The sequence below is a fragment of the Mustela lutreola genome, chromosome 7 (assembly GCF_030435805.1).
Source record: "Mustela lutreola isolate mMusLut2 chromosome 7, mMusLut2.pri, whole genome shotgun sequence".
NCBI lineage: Eukaryota > Metazoa > Chordata > Mammalia > Carnivora > Mustelidae > Mustela > Mustela lutreola.
Genome location: NC_081296.1, coordinates 150,128,441 through 150,150,997, shown reverse-complemented (window position 1 = coordinate 150,150,997; position 22,557 = coordinate 150,128,441). Strand labels below are relative to the sequence as shown.

Here is a 22,557-nt window from a genome sequence, read left to right as displayed (position 1 = left end):
TCTTTAAAAAAAAAAAAAAAAAAGAAAGAAAAGTAAGACCTGACCTTATGTTATTTTCAAGAAATGCACTTTGGGGGCATCTGGGTGGCTCAGTTGGTTAAGTGTCTGCCTTCGGCTCAGGTCATGATCCCAGGGTCCTGGGATCAAGCCCCACATCAGGCTCCCTGCTCAGTAGGGAGCCTGTTTCTCCCTCTCCCACACCCCCTGCTTGTGTACCCTCTCTCCCTTTGTCAAATAAATCTTAAAAAAAAAAAAAGAAAAAGAAAAGAAATGCACTTTGGATATAAAAGCACAGATAAATAATGTAAGACATTATTTAAAAATGGAATTTTCTTCTTACCACACTGGCTTCATTAAAATACTGATCTAGCACTGTTTTTCTCTTAAGTCTGCAAACAGAGGCAGGCCTTAATAACATCGAGTACCCTACTTAAGCATTGCTAGTTTAAAATGACCTGCACAGAGACTGAGCAATCTAGGGTCTACTTATGGCCTCATGGTGCTTGTTGTGAAGGACACAAATGATGGGCTACCTCCAGGGGCTCTCATGGTCCAGGATACGGAAAAGACTCATCACCAAATCCATGAGCCAAGCACACATGTGCAGGGGGCTCAGAGGTAGAATGCGGTCAGCTCGGACAGGTGTCTGTCAAATTAATAAATAAAATCTTTTTATTTTACTTATTTATTTTTTTAAAGATTGTGTATTTATTTGGCAGACAGAGACCACAAGTAGGCAGAGAGGCAGGCAGAGAGAGGGGGAAGCAGGCTCCCTGCTGGGCAGGGAGCCCGATGCGGGGCTCGATCCCAGGACCCTGGGATCATGACCTGAGCCGAAGGCAGAGGCTTTAACCCACTGAGCCACCCAGGTGCCCCAATAAATAAAATCTTTAAAAAAAAAAAAAAAAAAAAAAAAAGCACACCTTCGAAGCCACTGGACCCTTCTCCCTGACTGCAAGCCCTCCTGTCACCAGAACCACTACGCTGACATTGGGGCTAATTATGCCCTTGCCTTTCACCCCTGTACTGCAGGTGCACAAGTGTCCTCATGCACCACAGTGCGCAGATGTGCCCAACCTAGAAATTCAAACTGGAGAAACATGAATGGCCCTTGACCTCCCTGACCCAGATTTCTTCAGTGTCCTGGTCCCATGTCTAGTGCCCAGGGAGGGTGTCTTGTGATCACCTGATGCACAAGAAGTTAGAGTTGAAGCCAAAAAGTCAATTCATCATTTTATAATGAATTAACAGTCATACAAACCAGTCACGTCGGTATGACCTGTACATTCTTCCCCCACTGGCTGACGTACATGGGAGTGCAGCAAGTTTCAGTGAAAAGGTGTCCGGATAGCACGGAGCCGTTTCTGATCAAGCCACTGCAAGCATGAGGGCAGCCATTCCAAAGAGATCACAGCTCTCAAAGGGACCCCCCACTGCCCTACCGCATAGGTAGCTCAATCTGATTTTTCCCACGTTGCACAGCAAACCATACACTCTCTTCCTTCAGTCATATCCTCTTTCCTTTTTTAAAAATTTTTTTAAAAAGATTTTTATTTATTTGACAGAGAGAGACAGAGATCACCAGCAGGCGGGGGCGGGGGGGGGCAGGGCATGGAAGCAGGCTCTGTGCTGAGCAGAGAGCCCAATGTGGGGCTCAATCCCAGGATCCTGAGATCATGACCTGAGCCAAAGGCAGAGGCTTAACCCACTGAGCCACCCAGGTGCCTTCCTCTTTCCTTTTGATATGGGGACAATTCAGTTTCATTCTGGGCTGGGGGCCACTCCTCTGTCTCTCTTTCTTTTTTTTTTTTTTTTTTAAGATTTTATTTATTTATTTGACAGAAAGAGATCACACATAGGCAGAGAGAGAGAGGAGGAAGCAGGCTCCCCACTGAGCAGAGAGCCCAATGCGGGGCTCGATCCCAGGACCCTGGGACCATGACCTGAGCCAAAGGCAGAGGCTTTAACCCACTGAGCCACCCAGGCGCGCCTCCTCTGTCTCTTTAAGGAGACTCTGTCCATCTCAGATCTCAGCTAGTGTGTGTTTAGTGCTAACATTTTCCTCATTCCCAAGTTGCTAGGGAGCACTTCTTGTTGCCCTGTAGCGACTTAATCTCCTCAAATGGAAATCTAGTTTAAAAATTTAAGGAAAAAAAAAAAGACTGATTTGAAAGACACCAGTAACGATTTTCTGGACAAACACATCACCATTAGGACAGCATCCAGCCAAGCTCCTCGGGCTCCTTGGCAGGCCATTTCCCCTTCCTAGACATGAGACACAACCGCATGGAGGGGAAGTGCTCCTTGAGAGTAAGCTCCTGGCAACTGTGGAGTCTGACAAGGCTTCATCATGAGCTTCTTTTGATATGCCACAGCTTAACCTCCAGTTGAAGCCGCTAGCATATCAAATAACTAACAGATGTGAAATACTTAGAAATATTTAAAAAGACTCAAATAAGATATGAATTCATTAAATTTCTAAGAATTGTTTCACTTTTATCCCTCTTTTACTAACAAAGAACCATGGTTTAAAGTTTAAATAATTAGGTAACTGTTGAATGATCTACAAGTTAAACAAAAACACTGCTTTTCTAGAATAATTTCCTTTACTCCATAGGACAAACTGGAGTAAGAAACATCCACTGGACTTGCAGGAGGTCCCTAGGGCCTGGGACTCTACCACTAGAGAAGATCTAAAACGGGGGGAGGGAGGGATTACCTATAAAGGAATCAATTAGCCAGCAGAAGCCTCTCAGCAGCTGAGAGATGGTACAATACAGTTAAAGTGCCAAGATGAAAGAAGCATACGAAGTGAGGTAGGGATCAAGTTTCACTTCTCCCCAAATGCTCACATCAAAATGTCCCATACCATTTACTAAAAAACTCTAATATCACCTTTGCAAAAACTCAAGTGTTTATGAGTTATATATATGTGGATTTTCTGGCTTCTCTATTCTGTCCCACTGACCTCCTTATCTATTCCTGTGCTAATAACCACACTTGGCTTAATTACAGAAGGTCTGTAAGTCTTGTTAACCTGGTAGAGCAACGTCTCCCATCTTGCTCTTTTTCCACTAGTATCTTCACTCTTCTTGACTCATTACAGTTGCAAATACAATTTTAATAAATTACCATTAGCCAATCAACTGAAGCAATCTGTCCTAAGAAGTAGACCCATGAGGCCCTATACTGTAATGCCAAAGACATGCCAGAATTTACATCATGGGTTCCATAGGGAATGACAAGGGAAACCATGAGTCAAATGCACTTTTGGCTGATGTGGTGAGACCAAAACTCTCATTTCTGCATCACTTTAAAAAATATACCAGGTAAGGGGCGCCTGGGTGGCTCAGTTGGTTGGACGACTGCCTTCAGCTCAGGTCATGATCCTGGAGTCCCGGGATCGAGTCCCGCATCGGGCTCCCAGCTCCATGGGGAGTCTGCTTCTCTCTCTGACCTTCTCCTCGTTAATGCTCTCTCTCACTGTCTCTCTCTCAAGTAAATAAATAAAATCTTTAAAAAATATATATATATACCAGGTAAAAGTCAATGAAATATTCATACCATTCTGAAGCATGAGTTTTCCAACTGGAAAACACTGCAGACAATTTCCCATGCTCAGGCCGCTCCTTCCTTCCCCCTGGAGTACTTTACCCCAGATGCTATTAGCACAGCTGCGCACTGTCTTCAAGCCTCTGCTCAGCTGCCACCTGCTCAGTGAGCCCTTCCTTGAATGTCCTATTTAAAATGCAACCACTCCGGGGGCACCTGGGTGGCTCAGTGGGTTGAGCCGCTGCCTTCGGCTCAGGTCATGATCTCGTGTCCTGGGATCGAGTCCCACATCGGGCTCTCTGCTCAGCGGGGAGTCTGCTTCCTCCTCTCTCTCTCTCTGTCTGCCTCTCTGCCTACTTGCCATCTCTCTCTGTCAAATAAATAAATAAAATCTTTAAAAATAAATAAATAAATAAAATAAAATGCAACCACTCCTGCTGGTGCTCCTCACCACCCCCCAGGCTTCTCCCTTCTTGTCTGTCTGTGTGTTGATGTCTCCTCCTCATTATTAGACTCTAAGGTCCCTGAAGGCAGGGACCTTGCCTGCCATAGTCTGTATTGCTTCTCCCGGACCTAAAATGGCGCTAGTACATAGTAAGAACTGGAGAAAAACTGAATGAATTTACAGACACAGCAAGTGTGGATAAGATGCAGAAATGAGAGCTAGCATGGCTATAGGTAGTGCAAAGGTTCTGAGGGCAAATCCATGAAATTTCCACAACTTGTTGAATGCTAAGAATAAAGATCATGCAATTACTTTCAAAACAGAAAATGAGAAGCTCAGGTCAAGTTATCTTTCTGGTCTATTATGTATGTCACATCATATATTTAACAAGTTTATAACATTTTTGTACTTGCTATTAGCTCCTCACATTTCCTTAGTGCTTTTGGCACAAGCTAGAAGAACTTTTTATGTCTCCATCTGCCCTCTCCCACTAACTGTTAGAAAAAAAGGTTTCTAAAAGCATTATTCTTGAAAACACATGACAGGCTATATTTAGCATATATAAGGTCTGCTTTCTTCTTCAGAAACATAACCTCAGTTAAAAACATGATCCTTCATCCATGCCATCCTCAGGTTTATTATAGGGTAAACTGACTTATTTTTACTTACCTTCCCATAAAATCTTAGATTTCCACTAAACAAAACTAGTTGATACCTCTCTCAGTTTTTACTTGGAAATTCCAGAGACCCTGATTCTGGTTTCTATTGTCTTCTGAATCCAGACTTCTATGGAAGCCCTGCCTTCTCTCACAGGAAGTGAGCCTAATGGTTAGGCTAGCAGCTATGTGGCCTAGAGCAGGAATCTTACCATTTCTTTATCTGAAATACATGGCAATGGTACCACATTATTTTAAGACCCAGCCAGCTCTAGAGGCGCCTGGGTGGCTCAGTGGGTTAAAGCCTCTGGGCCTTCGGCTCAGGTCGTGATCCCAGCATCCTGGGATCAAGCCCCGAATCAGGCTCTCTGCTCAGCAGGGAGCCTGCTTCCCCCTCTCTCTCTGCCTGCCTCTCTGCCTACTTGTGATCTCTGTCTCTCAAATAAATAAAATCTTTAAAAAACAACAACAACAACAACAACAAAAAAAACCCAGCCAGCTCTGAAGACAAAATGACAAGAACAACAACTTAGTTAATCCATCTCTAGATCACGTAGCTAATGACTGATAGCCAAAGCTCAGAACAGATCTTTGTGTTGTGTTTACACAAGTAATAAATGAAAACATTAACAAAAAATTCCAATAATTCCACAGTATTTAAAGAAAACAAAAAGATACCTCTTCATATTCCCTCCCTTAGCTTATCCCATTATCATTTCCCGCAGAGACTGAGAGTATCACATCAATGGATACTCAGGGATACTCTTCCAGATCTTTCCCTGTGTGTTCTATATACAGATACTTAGCTTTCCTTTCATACCCTAATAATCTAACTCCAAATTCTGTGTTCTTTCCAAAACAATTTTTATTTTGTACTTCCTTTTGTGATCTTCCACAATTCTAGGTTTGTATTCTATACCAAATGGATGCTTGAAAAACACTTTTGATAGTCAGGGCTGCTCAAGAATGGATTTTGGCCCCAGTAAAGTACATTTTTTTTCTGATTCCTCAGTAACAGAAAAAGAGCTTTAAAAAAAAATATATATATATATATACACACACACACATATATATATATATAGGATTTTTCCTGGAGTGCCCTCTTTGTCTGCTGGTTCCAAGAATTTGTACTAGATTCTCTCAAATTCTGGTCATCCCTGCAAAGGTTATCTAGTACATCATTTTCCTTCAAAGCTCATAGGGCTCATCATATGATAAACAGGATGCTAATTCTAGGTAAAACTATAAAATAGACAATTAGGTGTAATTGTAGTTTCATTCTAGGGAACACTAAACTTGTTCCCTTAAGTTTTTTTGAGTGTGGAGGCTGAAATTTAAAAAATAGTTATATAGTTATATTTAAAAAAAAAACGACAATAAACTGGTGATCAATGAGACAAAATAGAACTGGGTTGTAATGCAACCTGAGCAAGGAACCCTAGTACCTTCCACGTGGTGGAAGCCCACAAGGGTCCTGGAGCTGACCCTGCCCAAGGAGCAGACTCCAGCCTACAGTTTCATGTGGGAAACTCTGTCTGCCTGTCTGGCCTTAACTCACAGCACTCCGTGTCCTGCTCTGTATTCCAGTTCCATCAAATATACTTTCTGGAACACACACACACACTCACTCCAACACTGAACCTTAATGCCAAAGATTACCTAATAGTGAATTAAAACCTAAGGGGCTGGGATGCCTGGGTGGCTCAGTCAGTTAAGCATCTATCTTCAGCTCAGGTCACAATCCTGGGGTCTTGGACGTGAGCCCCACATCAGGATCCACACTCCACACTCAGCGGGGAGTCTGCTTCTCCCTTTGCCCCTCCCCCTGCTTGTATGCGCTTTCTCTCTCTCTCTTTCACTCCAATAAATAAATAAAATCTTGGGGAGGAAAAAAACCCCTAAGGGGCTAGCAAAACTACTCTATAGTGTTAGTGGTCAGAAGAGCACTGATTGGGAGCCAAACCATGGAGTCTACTGGACTGTTGAAAATGTTCTATATCCTGATCTAGGTGATTACACAGATGAATACATACACTGATTCATCAAGCTGTATATCTGAGATTTGTGTATTTATGTAAATTGCACTTCAATTAAAAAGTTGAGAAAACAAAGTAAAACAGAGAAAACCTGAGAGGTCTGCTCTAATTTGAATTTGTTGAGATGTGTTTTATGCCCCAGAATATGGTCTCAGTGAATGTTCCAGGTTCACCGACGAGGAATGCATCATCAGCTGCTGCTGAGTGGAACATTCTCTAAATGTCAACTAGACAGTGTCTGTTGATGACACTGCTCAGTTCTTCTATATTCTTGTTGGTTTTCTGTCAAATCCTTCTACCACTGAAAGAGGAGTGTTAAAGTCTCCAACTAGACTCGTGGATTCCTCTGTTTTTCCTTTCAGGTATGACAACTTTTGCTTTGTATATCGTGGAGCCCTGTTGTTAAGGTACATACACATTTAAGACTGCTGTGCTTCTCGGTCAACTGGGCCTTTTACCATTATGTAACAGCTCTCTTTATCCCTGGTTATTTCTTTGCTCAAAATATTTTGACAGTGGGGTGCCTGGGTGGCTCAGCTGGTTAAGTGTCTGCCTTCAGCTCAGGTCATGGTCCCAGGGTCCTAGGATCAAGCCCCATGTTGGACTCCTGCTCAGCAGGGAGCCTGCTTCTCCCTCTCTCTGCCTACCGTTCTGCCTACTTGTGATCTCTCCGTCAGAAAAATAAGATCTTTTAAAAAAAAAACTTTGACATTAATATAGTCATTCTGACCTTTTAATTAGTATTTACATGATATCTTTTCATCCTTTTAATTTTTACCTACCTATATTGTTAAGTTTGAATTGAGTTTCTTATGGAAAACATATAGTTTGTTCATGATTTTTTCCTCTATTCCAGTCATTTTTTTTTTTAAGATTTTATTTATTTATTTGTCAGAGAGAGAGAGAGAGAGAGCACAAGCAGACAGAGTGGCAGGCAGAGGCAGAGGGAGAAGCAGGCTCCCTGCCAAGCAAGGAGCCTGATGTGGGACTTGATTGATCCCAGGACCCTGGGATCATGACCTGAACCGAAGGCAGCCGCTTAACCAACTGACCCACCCAGTTGTCCCATCCAGTCATTTCTTTTAACTGATATTTACAGATCATTTCCATTTAATATAACTATTGATGTGTTTTAATTAGGTTTAATTAGGTCTATCATTTTCCATGAAAAATTTTCCATGAACATTTAAAAAAATTCCATTTTGGTTTATAGTAATTTTTACTATACCATGTTTTCTAGTGGTGGGATTACAATTTTATGTATTTAACTTTCCAAAATTTATTTAGACTCAACATTTCACCTCTTCAGGTAGAATGTAGAAAACTTATCACTATAGAGTTCCCTTATAGTACAGACAATTTTATAATTTTTGCTGTCAAATTATTTCAGAGAATGCAAGAGAAGAGAAAGAGCCTGTTCTATTTACTTAGAGAGTTACTCTTCCTCTTCCTTCATTACTAACCTCCAAGTCTCCTTCTGGTATCATTTCTCTTTTGGCTAAAAGACTTTCTGACACAAGGAATTACTTCAGACCAGACCCCTGGTAAAAGGGTAAACCCCATTAGTTTTCCTCCAGCTGAGAATACTTTTATTTCACCTCCTTTCCTGATAGATATTTTCACAAGGTAAAGAATTCTAAATTGACAAGTCTTTTCTTTCAGAACTTTAAAAATGTTATACCACTGTCTTTTAGCCTCCATGCTTTCTGAGGAGAAATCTGCAGTCATTCAAATCACTGTTGTCTATAAGTAATATGTCATTTTTCCATAGCTACTTTCAATATTTCTCTTTGTTTTTAACAATTTATGAGGTATCTGGGTAGGGTTTTCTTTGGTTTATGCTGTTACAAGTTTGCTGACAGATTCATAAGTCTTCCTTCTTAACTGTTTGAAGTAGTGGAGAAATTTTAGATATATTAATGCATAACTATATTTTCAAAGATTAACTATGAAAAGGTCTTAAATGTTTGGGGAATTTAATCAGTCATGCGCTATTAACCAAACTAAACAAAAGCAAGAGCAACAGTTTTTATACAAGAACATTAATATAAACTCTAGAGCCAATCTGCCCAACTTCAGACAATGGTGCTATCACTTACTGAATGCCTGACTTGGGTAAATTACTTAATTCTCGGGGCACCTGGTTGGCTGAGTGGGTTAAAGCCTATGACTTCAGCTTAATCATGATCACAGGGTCCTGGGATTGAGCCCTGCATTGGGCTCTCTGCTCAGTAGGGAGTGTGCTTCCCCGCCCCCTTCCACCTCTCTGTCTACTTGTGATCTCTGTCTGTCAAATTAAAAAAAAAAAAAAAAAAATTACTTAATTCTCTATGCTTGAGTTGTTGCCCTGGTAAAGTGAGGACAATGAAACAGTATCTGGCTCATACAGTTTTTACAAGAATGAATGAGTTAATATACAAAAAGGTTTAGTATAATCCCTGGCATATAGTAAGTGTTATACGCATGCCAGAAATTTTTGTTATTTTAAATTGAGTATAAAGGCTTAAGAAAAACTCTTTGTAAGAAAGAGAGAGAGAATGTGTGGACATGCAAATGTACGAGTAGGACAGAGGGGCAGGAGAGGGAATCTTAAGCAGTCCCACACCTGGCATAGAGCCCTATGTGGGGGCTTGATCTCACGACCCTAGGATCATGACCTGAGCTGAAGTCAGGAGTCAGACACTTAACCAACTAAGCCAGCCAGGTGTCCCAAGAAAAACTAACTTTTTGAGATAAAACTTTAATAAGTTGAATATTTATTAAAAGACAAATGTTTGTAAGCATTTCACTTAAACACAAAAGCCTTGTCTTAGTCCAGAAAAGCCTACTAACCACAGAATAGAGCCCCACAAGGCCATGAGGAAGGAGCCACAAGTCGGTCACCTTTGAGTTTCTCACAAAAGCCACATACTCAATAAACGCCAGCTACTGGCTCAGTGGGTGAACTCAATGCTGATCCGTCAACAGGTGTTGCCTACCAGCACTTACAACGCATGGACACGCCATGCCTGAAGTCAGCCAATGAAGAACAGAGGTCAGTTGAGATCCCAACGGCAGTGTTCTACAGAAGTGATCTTATTTAAGACGCATCTGTTCTAGGAGCTGGCCAATATTGATATCGATCCCTTTTTTATTTTTTATTATTTTTTAAAGATTATTTATTTATTTATTTGACAGAGAGAGAGAGAGAGAGAGAGATCACAAGTACACAGAGAGGCAGGCAGAGAGAGATGGGCAGAGAGCCCGACGTGGGGCTCGATCCCAGGACCTTGAGATCATGACCTGAGCCGAAGGCAGAGGCTTTAACCCACTGAGCCACCCAGGCGCCCCACTAATCCCTTTTTTATAATAATTTCAGCAGAAAAACTAGAGATTATTTAACTGAGTCAATCAATGTACTTCAAAAAGAAAATACCTTCTTCCAAAGTTTTCTATTACACGTTGAACACTAAAATGTTCTCTTTTAAAGTGATGCTAGATTTTTGGAGGCAGGTTAAAAAAGTGTTTTTAGTTACAGTCCACTTCAATTAAAGATGGTTTTAAAGTATTGTTTGGGTGAGACACTAAGACCAAATTAGAAGTAAATTATCCCATGCTAGAACACATGAGCATGTTAAATGTTAGCCATGGTGACTGCATGCTAAGGAGTAAAGAAAAGCAAGACTCACCTCAAAGTTGTACTTTCTCATCTGGTTGAAGTGTCTGCAGTACAGGTAGAGCATGCCGATGCTGCTGCCCACAGCGATGTAGTCCCCATTGGTATCGAGAGCTGTGAGGTAGACCACAATAGAGCGGAAGCCCTTCTGGACCTTTGTGGGAATGGCATTGAGGAGATAGTACAAGGGGCAGAACTCTCTGAATGTAATGGGCTCTGATACTGATGCCATGGCCAAGGTTGTCACAGATGATCTTCAGGCAGGAAAAGGAATGTTTACTTGGCATTTGGGGAAACCTGGGGGCTAAAGAACAAGGAATTATAATTCTTTCAACCTCTAGTCATGCCAAAAAGAAGTCATGTATAGCAGTGGGATGAAGGAACTTGAGGGTGGGTAAAATTGTACATGGAGCTCAACTGAATGGACAAAGTACCTGGTTTCATTAAGATCACTTTTGAGCATTTTAATTCAACAGGCACCTCAATGCATATGGGCCCCTGCAATTCACATTGTGCTAAGTACTGTGGAGGAATGGGAAGAACATTAAAAACAGTTCTTATTCTCAAGCAGTTTATGATATAGCCAGACGGGCAAAAGAAACAGTGAAGATACACAAAACCTCATGTGGTTAGTGCTAATCTGTGGGTCTTGATGAGAAGAGGAACGGAGCAATGTGGAAAAGGCTTCACTGGAAACATCCTGAACTATGAAGCCCACCAAGAGGAACGGAACATGGAAAAGAGCAACAGGAAAGACACTGTACCAGAACAATGAACCAGTCCTTATGGAGAAACACACTCACTGCTGAGACAGCAGAGAAACGTGTCCCCCAGCTGGATGTCTGCAGCCTCCTTGACATCCAGAGACTCAGTTAATACAACAGTTCCACCATGAGACCAATACCTCTTGGCGCTCTAAATTCAAACTTCCTCAATAAGGATACTCAGTCCTCACATAGCGCAGTGTAATTTATGATGTGCTTAATCACTCGTTGAATCCTTACCTACCTGTAAGATCAGTGGTGTCGGCCCCAACTTTGAGAGGAAGGTATTAAGGACACAAAGGTCACAAGACTTGCCTAAGACCACACAGCCAAGACCTGAATCTAGGTCTTCTCCCTCCAAGTCCTGGGCCCTTCCAATCCCAGAGTCACCGTTCTAACAGACAAGTAGCAGCTTACAGATGGGTGTCTTGTCCCTGATACAAGCTGGAAGCGTATTTCACTCCTTCAGTTCCATGGAGACTAAGCCCCTCTAGTAAAAACTTGTTGGGGTGCTGGATTTGGAACTGTGGGTTTTCTATTCCTATAGAGTTGACCAACCAACTTCCAAGTTCTCTTATAATGGAACTCCCACCCAATTCATTTTCACCCAGGAGCCCTTGCATTGGCTGTTCCTTCTACTGGAATGCTCTTTCTCCAGATGTGACTCAGATTTTGCTTCTTCTCGGCATGTAGGTCTCTGCTAAAATGTCCCCTTCTCCACAAGACCCCACCTGCCCACCCCCTAAAGTGGGCTTCCTACCACCACCGAGTACTGTCTATTCGCCTCTCCTTGCTTTGCCTTCTCACATCTCCTTTTTCTTTGCTGTTGACTGGCCATCTCTGCCTGACCCCCCTACCATCACTGGTCCGTAAGGCTCACAGGAATAGGATCACATCTGCTTCACTCACCCTATAGTCCCCAGCACCTAGAAAAGGATCAGGCATAACAGAGGCACTCAGTAAGTATTTACTGAATAGCTGAATGAGTTATATAAAAGGAAGATTTGCAAGGAAGGAATGAGTGACAAGAATGGAAGACCAGCAAAATATCTTTTCGCCACTACGGCCCCACTTCAATGTTGGAATAATAACCCCTGGATGTGTATGGCATATCCAGTGTTGCAAACATTCTCAGACTCCTATTCTGTTTGATAATCACAACAGTCAATACAGTAAAGCAAGCAGGGTGATTTATGAGAGCCCTCCTAAAGGTAACAAAAAGAATCATATCCCTCTGTGATGTTTAAGAAAACTTACTTAATATACCCTTTTGTAGCAGAGACTGAAGCTCTGGGAGGTTCAGAAATGTGCCCAAGCTCCCATAGCTTTAAATGCCTAGTGCAACAGGCATCTGGATGAGAATGTTGGTTCTGCTCATACGGCAGCACAGCTCATAAACTTAGAACTTTTTAAGAGCAAGACCAATCTTTGGTTTATGCAAGTATTCCAGAAAGGTGGGCAAGGTTCACATGATGCAGAAATCAAATGGAAATGAAACGGCTTTTAGGCAAACTCACGTGAGAACAGTTGCTGACAGATACCGAGGGAAAGGAGGTAGGTCATTCAAGGACATGGGACACTAACTCCAAAACACCAACAGCAGCAGCAATAACGGTAATAGCTACTGATGTCACATCACAGAAACGATCCTTAGCACACTAACTCATGACATCCTCACAACATATCCTAGGAGCTCAGGACCACTGTTGCCTCCATTTCTGAGATGAGGAAACTGCTCCCATTTCAACAATCTTCTTTCCATCTTCAAGTATCAGAGAAGAATAGGAGCAGAAAAGGCTTTGTTGGGCGCCTGGGTGGCTCAGTTGGTTAAAGCCTCTGCCTTCGGCTCAGGTCATGATCCCAGAGTCCTGGGATCGAGCCCTGCAGCAGGCTCTCTGCTCAGCTGGGAGCCTGCTTCCTCCTCTCTCTTTGTCTGCCTCTCTGTCTACTTGTGATCTCTCTCTGTCAAATAAATAAAAATTAAAAAAAAAAAAAAAGGCTTTGTTACCTCAATGAGTCTGTGCATGCAAACACACTGATAAGTTTGCATAATTTACATAATGTTTTTAAAATGAAATCTTCTTTTATAACAGTCATAAATGTTTACTGTTAAAAAAACTGGAATATGGAAAATTACAAGGAACTAAATAAATGCCACTCATAACCACCCCCCTACAGAGATGCGCTATGTATACAGATGGCTACAGACACGCAGGCACACACTCAATAAATCACAAGCACTTGCCCTGTCATTAAATTCTCCCCTAGGACGTGATTTTTCAAGACTCTATAGAAAAACTGCAGAGGACACACTGTATACATAAACCAAAAATTTCCCAACCAAAATGTTTTACTTTCTACTTTAGGAGGCAAGGCCTCCTAGGAAGCAAGTGGAAATACTAAGCAGTTCACAAATGTCAGCTGGTACAATTTTCCTCCTTTAAAAGGCATTTTCCACAAAGTAGCTTTGTCAAAATATGACATTTATATTTTAAAAATTAATTCACTTGATGTGATACTATTAACTGACAGCTCCATAATCTCTGCAAGGGGATTTCAGACTGAGGTCTGGTTCGAAGAGGGCCAGAGGACTCATCCTGAAACTCAGCTGCAGAGCAGGCACGCTGTTCTAACTTGGATTGCATGTTTGTTTGTGGTGGCTTAGTAGGTACTAATGGATAATATAGAAGGTCAGAGTCCCTGGAATCATCTCTTTGGCACAATCAATAATAATTCTATCAGCTGCAAAAATGTATAAGGATCCCTCCCTCACTTACCAGGTCTCAGCAGAGATTAAAAATGATCACAGGGCACCTGGATGGCTCAGTTGGTTGAGCAACTGCCTTCGGCTCAGGTCATGATCCCGGACTTCCAGGATCGAGTCCCGCATCGGGCTCCCAGCTCCTTGGGGAGTCGGCTTCTCCCTCTGACCTTCTCCTCTCTCATGCTCTCTCTCACTCATTCTCTCTCAAGTAAATAAATAAAATCTTTTTAAAAAAATGATCACAAATCTGTGGCAGATAATGGGCTGTATAATCAAATTCTGAATCAGTTTTTCGAGCTCAAATCCTAGCGCTCAGCCCTGACTTCTCCTTCTCCCTCTCCTTCACCCCTACAACAACTCCTCACCTCACTCCATTCACTCTATTTCCTAACCTATGTCACACCTGTCCCTTTCTCACCATCTCTGTGGCCACACCCAAGATGAAGCCATCACACATCGCATCTGAACCTCTATAGCATTCTTCTGAAGGCTCTCCTGCTTCCACACCTGATCTCTAGGACCTGTGCTCTTACAAAGCAGTCAGAATGAACTCTGTGACTTCATCAAAATCAAAACCTTCTGGGGACGCCTGGGTGGCTCAGTTGGTTAAGCAGCTGCCTTCGGCTCAGGTCATGATCCCAGGGTCCTGGGATCGAGTCCCGCATCGGGCTCCTTGCTCGGCAGGGAGCCTGCTTCTCCCTCTGCCTGCCTCTCTATAAAAAAAAAAAATCTCTTAAACCTCAATAATAAAGAAACAATTCTTAAATGGGCAAAGGATCTGAGTACACATTTCTCCAAAGAAGACATAAAAATGGCCAATAAGCACAGTAAAGATGCTCACCATCATTAATCATCAGGGAGATGCAAAACAAAAGGACAATGAGCTATCACTTTAAATACTAAGATAGTTATAGTAATAATAATAAAAAAAAGACATAATATATATTAGCAAGAATGTAAAGAAACTGAACTCCTCATACACTGCCGGTAGAAAATAAAATGATAAGGCAGCCACTATGAAAAAGCCTAGCAGTTAAAGCAGAGTTACCACATAACCCAGCAATACAAACACAATAACACATACAGACATACATCTACACAAAAATATTATGAAGGTAATAATATTAAAAGTAAAAATATTGGGGCACCTGGGTGGCTCAGTGGGTTAAAGCCTCTGCCTTCAGCTTGGGTAATGATCCCAGGGTTCTGGGAACAAGCCCCACATCTGCTCTCTGCTCAGCAGGGAGCCTGTTTCCTTTCCTCTCTCTCTGCCCGCCTCTCTGCCTGCTTGTGATCTCTGCCTGTCAAATAAATAAATCTTTAAAAATTAAAAAAAAAAAAAAGTAAAAATGTTTAAGGGGTGCCTGGGTGGCTCAGTGGGTTAAGCCTTGGCCTTCAGCTCAGGTAATGGTCTCAGGGTCCTGGGATCGAGCCTTGTATCGGGCTCTCTGCTCAACAGGGAGCCTGGTTCCCCCTCTCTCTCTGCCGCCTCTCTGCCTAGTTGTGATCTCTGTCAAATAAATAAAATCTTTTTTTTTTTTTTAAAAAGTAAAAATGTTTAAAAATACCAATTATCCATCAAAATAACAGTATATCCATACAATGGAATATGAATCAGAGGAGTGAAGTTCTGATATATGCTACAACATGATGAACTTTGAAAACATGGCACTAAGTGAAAGAAGACAGACACACAAAACCACATATTGATTCCATTTATATGAAATGCTCAGAATAAGCAAACCTATACAAACAAAAAGTAAATCAGTGACTGCCTAGGATGGGAGTGGGGTGACTGCTAAATGGTATGGGGTTTCTTTTGAGAGTAATGACAAAGTTCTTTATGGACACTGGGAAAGTTATGTGCTATGGTGAGTGCTGTGAAGTGCGTAAACTTGGAGATTCACAGACCTGTACTCCTGGGGCTAATAATACATATATGTTCATTAGAAAATAAAAAATTATTTAAAAATATTTAAAATTTAAAAAATTGATTGTAGTGATGGTTTCATATCTCTGGAATATACTAAAAACCACTGAATTGTACACTTTAAATGGGTAAATTTTATGGTATGTAAACTATATCTCTTTAAAAAAAGGGAGGAGAAGGAGAAGAAACAGCTGTCCAACACCCATTCATCCTAAAAACTTCTGTAAACAGGAATAGAGAGGAATTTCCTCAAGCTGTCAAGGAATAGTTTAAAAAAGCAACAGTTAACATCATTCTTAATAAGACACTCAAAGCTTCCCCATAAAGATCAGGTACAAGGGAAAGACCTCATGTCACCACTCCTTTCGAACATTATACTGGAGTTCCAGCTAATGCAATAAGACAAGAAAAAGAAATAAAAAGTATACAGTTTAGGAAGGAAGAAATAAAACTCTCTTTGCTTGCAAATGACATGAGCATCTATGTAGAAAGTCTTGAAGAATCAACAAAACACTCCTGACACTAATAAGCAATTGTATCAAGATTATACTACAACTTAACATACAAAAGCCAACTGCTTTCCTATATACCACCCACCTATGACAAATGAAATTTGAAATTAAAAACAATTCTATTTACATTAGCACTGCCCAATTGAGATACTTAAATATAAATCTAACATAATATCTATAAGATCAATATGAGGAAAACTACAAAACTCCCATGAACAAAAATCAGAGAACTAAATAAATGGAAAGATATCCCATGCTCATGGACAGGAAGATTCAATATTGTCCAGATGTGAAATCTTCCCAATTTGCTCTACAAATCTGATGCAATCCCAATCAAAATCTCAGGCAAATTATTTTGTGGGTATCAACAAAACTATTCTGAAGTTTATATAGAGAGGCAAAGAACCAAAATAGCCAACATAGTAGAAGGAGAAGAACAAAGCTAGAAGACTGATACTACCCGACTACCAAACATACAATAAAGCTATAGTAATCAAGATAGTGTGGTATTGGCAAAAGAACAAATACACCAACAGAACAAAAGAGAGAGCCCAGAAATAGACTGGCACAAATATAGTTAACTGATTCTTGACAAAGCAGCAAAGGCAATAAATGGAGTAGAGACAGTCTTTTCAGCAAATGATACTGAAACAGCGGACATCCACATACCAAAAAAAAAAAAAAAAAAAAAGATTCTAGACACAGAACTTATACTCTTCACAAAATTTAACTCAAAATGGATCACAGGCTTAAATGTAAAGCACAAAACTATAAAGCTCCTACAAGAAAACATAGGAGAGGGGTGTCTGGGTGGCTCAGTTGGTTAAATGTCTGACTTCAGTAGTGATCTTGGGGGTCCTGGGATTGAGTCCCATGTCCGGCTCCCTGCTCAACGGAGAGCCTGCTTCTCCCTTTCCCTCTGCTGCTGCCCCTGTTTGTGCTCTCTTGCTTGTTCTCTCTCTCACTCTCTCTCTCAAATAAATAAATGAAATCTTTAAAAAATACACAAGAGAAAACATGGATGACTTTGAGTATGGTGATGACATTTTAGATGCAACACCAAAGGCATGATCCATGAAAGAAATAATTGATAAGCTAGACTTCATTAAAACTAAAAAGCTCTGCAAAAGACAATCTCAAGGGAATGAGAAGACAAGCCAGACTGGGAGAAAATATTTGCAAAAGATTTATCTGACAAAGGCCTGCTACCCACAATATACAAAGAACTCTTAAAACTCAACAATAAGAAAACAACCCAATTTAAAAATGGGCCAAAGACCTAATAGACACCTCACCAGAAAAGATATACAGATGGCAAACAAGCATATGAAAAGGTGTTCTACACCATATGTCATCAGGGAAATGAAAATTAAAATGAGTTATATGCCTATTAGAACAGCCAGAATCTCCAACACTGAAAACACCAAATGCTGGTGAGGATGTGGTGCAACAGGGACTCTCATTCGTTGCTGGTGGGTATGTGAAATGGTACAGTCACTTTGGAAGACAATGTTTTTTTTTGTTTTGTTTTTACAAAACTAAACAATCTGGGGTGTCTAGCTGACACAGTCTGTAGAGCATGCAACTCTTGATCTTGGGGTCGTGAGTCTGAGCCCCATACTGGGCACTGAACCTACTTTAAAAAAAAAAAAAAAACTAATCTAAACATAATCTTATTATATCATCCAGCAATTACATTCCTTGGTATTTATCCAAAAGAGTTGCAAACTTATGTTCATATACAAACCTTCACCCAGATATTTATACCAGCTTTATTCATAATTGTTAAAACTTGAAAGCAACTAAGATACCCTTTGGTAGGTGAATGTATAAATAAACAACGGTATATTCAGATGATGGACTATCACTCAGTATTAAAAAGACATGGACTATAAGCCATGAAAAGAGAGAGAGGAACCTTAAATGCATATTACTAAGCGAAAGAAGCCAATCTGAAAAGGCTACATCCTGTATTATTACAACAATGCAGCGCTCTGGAGAAGGGAAAACTATGGAGGCAGTAGATCAATGGCCGTCAGGGGCTGTGCGGGGAGGGGAAGGGATGAATAAACTAAATTTAAAAAGCACAGACTTTTAGGGCAGCGAAATACTGATACCATAATGACAGACACATGTCATTACACATTCATCCAAACCCACAGGATGTGCGCCACCAAAAGTTAGCCCATAATTAAATGACGGACTCTGGTTGATTATGATGTGTCAGTGTAGGTTCGTCAATTGTAAAAGATGTTCCAATGTTGATACTGGGGGAGACCAAGCATGTGCAGGGATATACGAGAAATCCGCACCTTCTCTTCAACTTTCCTGTGAACCTAAAACTGCTTTGAAGAAAGTCTTTTTTTTTTTTTAATAAGAGTTCTTCCAAAGAGAAAGAGGTAGGTCTCATACTACCATCTGATTCAAAATTCCTCAGGGGTTCCCCAGTGCTCCCAGAAAAACCCAATGCCTTTCAGTGGCCTACATAAGGCTCTGCGTGGCCAGCCTTCCTGGCCCGTCCCTCACATACCTGTCCCTCCCAACCTGTCTGCCAAGCTCCTGCGGCACTGACCCACTCTCTCCCTACTCAGGCCTCTATTCCCTTTACTCCAGTGATCTTTCCTCACTTCCAAACCTGCCTTCACAAAGGCCTCCCCGAGCACAGCGTGCAGTGCTTCGGCCCCTCCTCTCTGTCACGTCACTGTGTGTACATCCTTCATACTCTCATCACAAGCTTCACTCCCTTTATTTGCTAAGCAGGTTAATGATCATCACTCCTGAAAATATAAGCAACAAATGTAAACCCTGATAACCTAACAATAGCTTTGGCACAGAGTAGATACTCAATAAAGACTTGCTGAATGAGGGGCGCCTGGGTGGCTCAGTGGTTAAGCCGCTGCCTTCGGCTCAGGTCATGATCTCGGTGTCCTGGGATCGAGCCCCGCATCGGGCTCTCTGCTCAGCAGGGAGCCTGCTTCCTCCTCTCTCTCTGCCTGCCTCTCCGCCTACTTGTGATCTCTGTCTGTCAAATAAATAAATAAAATCTTAAAAAAAAAAAAAAAAAAAAAAGACTTGCTGAATGAATAATACAATGTTAACTTCAGGTCTTACAGCAAAAGAATATTCCCCATCCAATCTTTAAAATCAATAGTGCTTCCTTGGTCACAAATATTTCCATTAAAATGACAAGACACCACTCTGCAACATTCTTCTTCTAGTCAGGATGCTTCCCTCTCCCAGGGGTACCTACCATCAACCCCCTATACCTGCAAGGGGGTCAGTGGATCTTCATGCTGACTGACAGCACCCTAATGCCACCTCGGTGGGCAGATCTTCAAAACTGGAGCAAGGCTATCAGTACATAGTCTAAATCATTCACTTAGTACTGCAGGAACCATGAGTTTCCCGAGCACTCTACTACTCAAATGGTTTAAGGACTATCTCCCAAGTCTCTAGGAAGACAATAATGTCCCTGTTGTATAGTCTATTCTTAAAGTCTGGCCACAACATCTATCATTCTTTCAAGTGTTAAAATTTCACGGCTGAGCGTAATGAGACTGAAGCAGTCATTTACCCTCCAGATTAAATTTTGTTATTTCCCTGCTGCCACATCTGTCACTGGCTAGCCAGACAAAAGCATGGGAGGAGAACATTTTTAAAAATGGTCTGGGGGCACTGGGGGGTGGTCAGTTAAGTATCCGACTCTTGACTGCAGCTCAGGTCATGATCTAGGGTCTGGGCTCAGTGAGGTGTCTACTTGCGACTCTCTCCTCTGCCCCTCCCCCACACTCTCTCTCTTCTCAAATAAATAAAGCCTTAGAAAAACGAACGGTCTGTGTCTAGCTTGATGCCAGGCCACTCTTCCTTCCACACACTCCACAGTGCAGCTGCAAAGGGCTTCCTGCCACAGTCCCTGAACACGCCAAGACCCGTAGGCCTTTGCAAAGACCCGGTCCTCCTTTCCCGCTCCCTCCAACACACACACTGTAAGAGCTAGTTCTCCCCTAGGAGACCTTCACAGACTGCCTCTGACACTTCATTGGTCCTTCTCGGCTCTCAGAGAACATTCCGCACCTCATCATCACACAGCAGCCCATCGTTTGTTTTCCAGCTTCTCTAATGGACTCGTAATAGTCTTCACCCATGGCCTTCTCGTCTGTATGCTTTGCAGAGCTTCCAAAGACCACCAGTGTCTGGTACAACCAGCCCTCAACCACTGTTTGTTCAACTGAGCTCTCAGAACACTATGCCAGGATTCCCCAAGGATGACAACCCAAAATACAAGACCACGCTTCCTCAGTTGCAGCCACCATTTTGCAAAAGTTCACTGGTCTCTTAAGCCCAGGCCCATCTGTTTCAACTGAACACACACTTTGAACCATGGCTCACTTCCACCTCAGCAGTCGCGGAACTGTTAACTACTCCCTCCCGATTCTACCAAGCTCCTTGTGCTTTGCAGTATCTAGAAATCTCTCCACGCTTGAACCAAAGCTTGTTTTCATTATACGCATAACTGTTAGCTGATCTTTCCTTCACGTTCCCAAGCTCAGTCAACAGAGCTCGTCTGACGCCGTGTCCTTCCTTTCCCCCAGTTCCAGTAGCCCTCCGGTCCACACCATACAGAAGCCAATATAAAATGGACTTCCTCAGACTCAGAAGGGTTACCCTTCTAGGAGAGGACTGGAAAACAAGTCCAGTAGAGGCCCATATTCTATTGGAAAAGACAAGATGGCTACAAAGTAACTTAAACCTAAGAAGGCTACTTACGGGCCACCCCTTCAGGAAGACTACCTTATCCCATCTTCCCCACCACAGTCTCAAAGCCAGTCCTGAAGACGGAGGTAAAGCAACCCCTATACCTGCACAGGCTGGTTCTCAGGTTAGAAAACTCCCTGCGGGCAGGGACTGGGACTCCAGCATCCCTAGAACCCCGAACGTTGCTGACATACAACGGACCCCAAACAATACCTGGTGAGTGAACAAACATGGGATGTAAGCCGGGCTATCAAAAACCCACAAGGTCAGAAGCTTATCAAGGTGCACTCTGCTGGGTGTGGAAGAGTGCAAAAAGCTTAGGAGACCAGGAGACAATGGTGACCACACAAGATAGAGGGGCTTCGCTCCCAGATTCTGCTCATGCTGGGTGCGCGGGCCCAGGCTGGGACCCCCACATTCTGCCAACAGACGGAACAGAAGGGACAGAACAGAGTAAGATTCCTGAGTCTCGGCAAGAAAGTGAGGGAGAACAAAGAGCGGGGAAGAGAAGTGTTAGTAGGGCCTGGGGGGAACTGCAGCGGGGCCGCGCCTTACTCAAGTGTGTCAGGTGCCAGGCGCTGTGCCCCTCAGCACTTACAGGCACTGACCCACTTGCTCCTCCCACCAACCCAGGGGCAGAAACCGTTACCATCTCCTTCGACCGACGAGGAAACAGCAGCGCAGCGAGGCGGTACCACTCGCCCCGAGCGCACAGCTAGGAAGGGGCAAGTGCTGTGACCCGAACGCGGGTCTGACTCCAGGGTACCCCATTCATGAAGCCTCCGCACCTATTCGGCCTCCCACGCCCCAACGGAGCACTGACCAGGCGTCCTCCGTTTACCCATTTAACGACCACCTCCTGAGCACCTACTGGGTACGTGCCAAGGTGTGTGCCGGCCGCGGCGGTGCGCGGCGGAGGGACCGGACCGGCCGGGTCGGGGGACTGAACGCAAAGTCAGCCATGAGACGCCGGCGGTGGGAGCCGCGGGCCGGCGGGCAGGGGACGGGGCTCGGGGGACGACGGCGGAGGGATGAGGGACCAGGGTGCGGCCGACGCGAGCGAAGGCGCCGAGTGGGAGGAGCGAGGGCCGGGGATGGTGCCGGCGGGCCGGCGGGGCGGACGACGCGTGGACCACCGCGGACCGCGGGCTTTTGCCGGGCGCCTCCAGTGCTATGGCACTCGGGCTCGGCCACCCGGCGCGGGCGACGCGGGGGCTGGGAACGGGGGCGAGACGGGCCGTGCGACCCTGAGGCGCCGAGGCCAGGGAAGCGCGGCCTGGGGGAGGCGTGAGCGGCGGCGGGGAGACGGAGGAGGGGGCGCGCGCTGGCCGGCGGGGGCAGCGGGGCCAACAGCGGCGACGCCGGACTCACCTCCCGCGGCGGCCCCTCAGGACTCGCTGGCCCGGCCCGGCCGGAGGAGGCGGGGACGGACTCCGGGCCGCGGGGGCTGCCGGGAGCCCGTTCCCCGGGCAACGGGGCCGGCTGCGC

At 43.5% G+C, this 22,557-nt stretch overlaps 1 protein-coding gene across 4 annotated transcripts in view; it reads right to left on the bottom strand.

Moving 5' to 3' along the window:
* Positions 1-22,557, bottom strand: part of TECPR2 (tectonin beta-propeller repeat containing 2) — a 97,970-nt gene extending 75,413 nt beyond the window's left edge. For all 4 annotated transcript variants that reach the window (XM_059183183.1, XM_059183184.1, XM_059183185.1 and 1 more), the window contains exons 1-2: positions 22,441-22,557; positions 10,358-10,648 (exon numbers count right to left, since the gene is read on the bottom strand). In XM_059183183.1, coding sequence (XP_059039166.1) covers positions 10,358-10,576 — 219 coding nt within the window. In that variant the 5' untranslated portion in view covers positions 10,577-10,648; positions 22,441-22,557. The remainder of the gene's footprint in view (positions 1-10,357; positions 10,649-22,440) is intronic.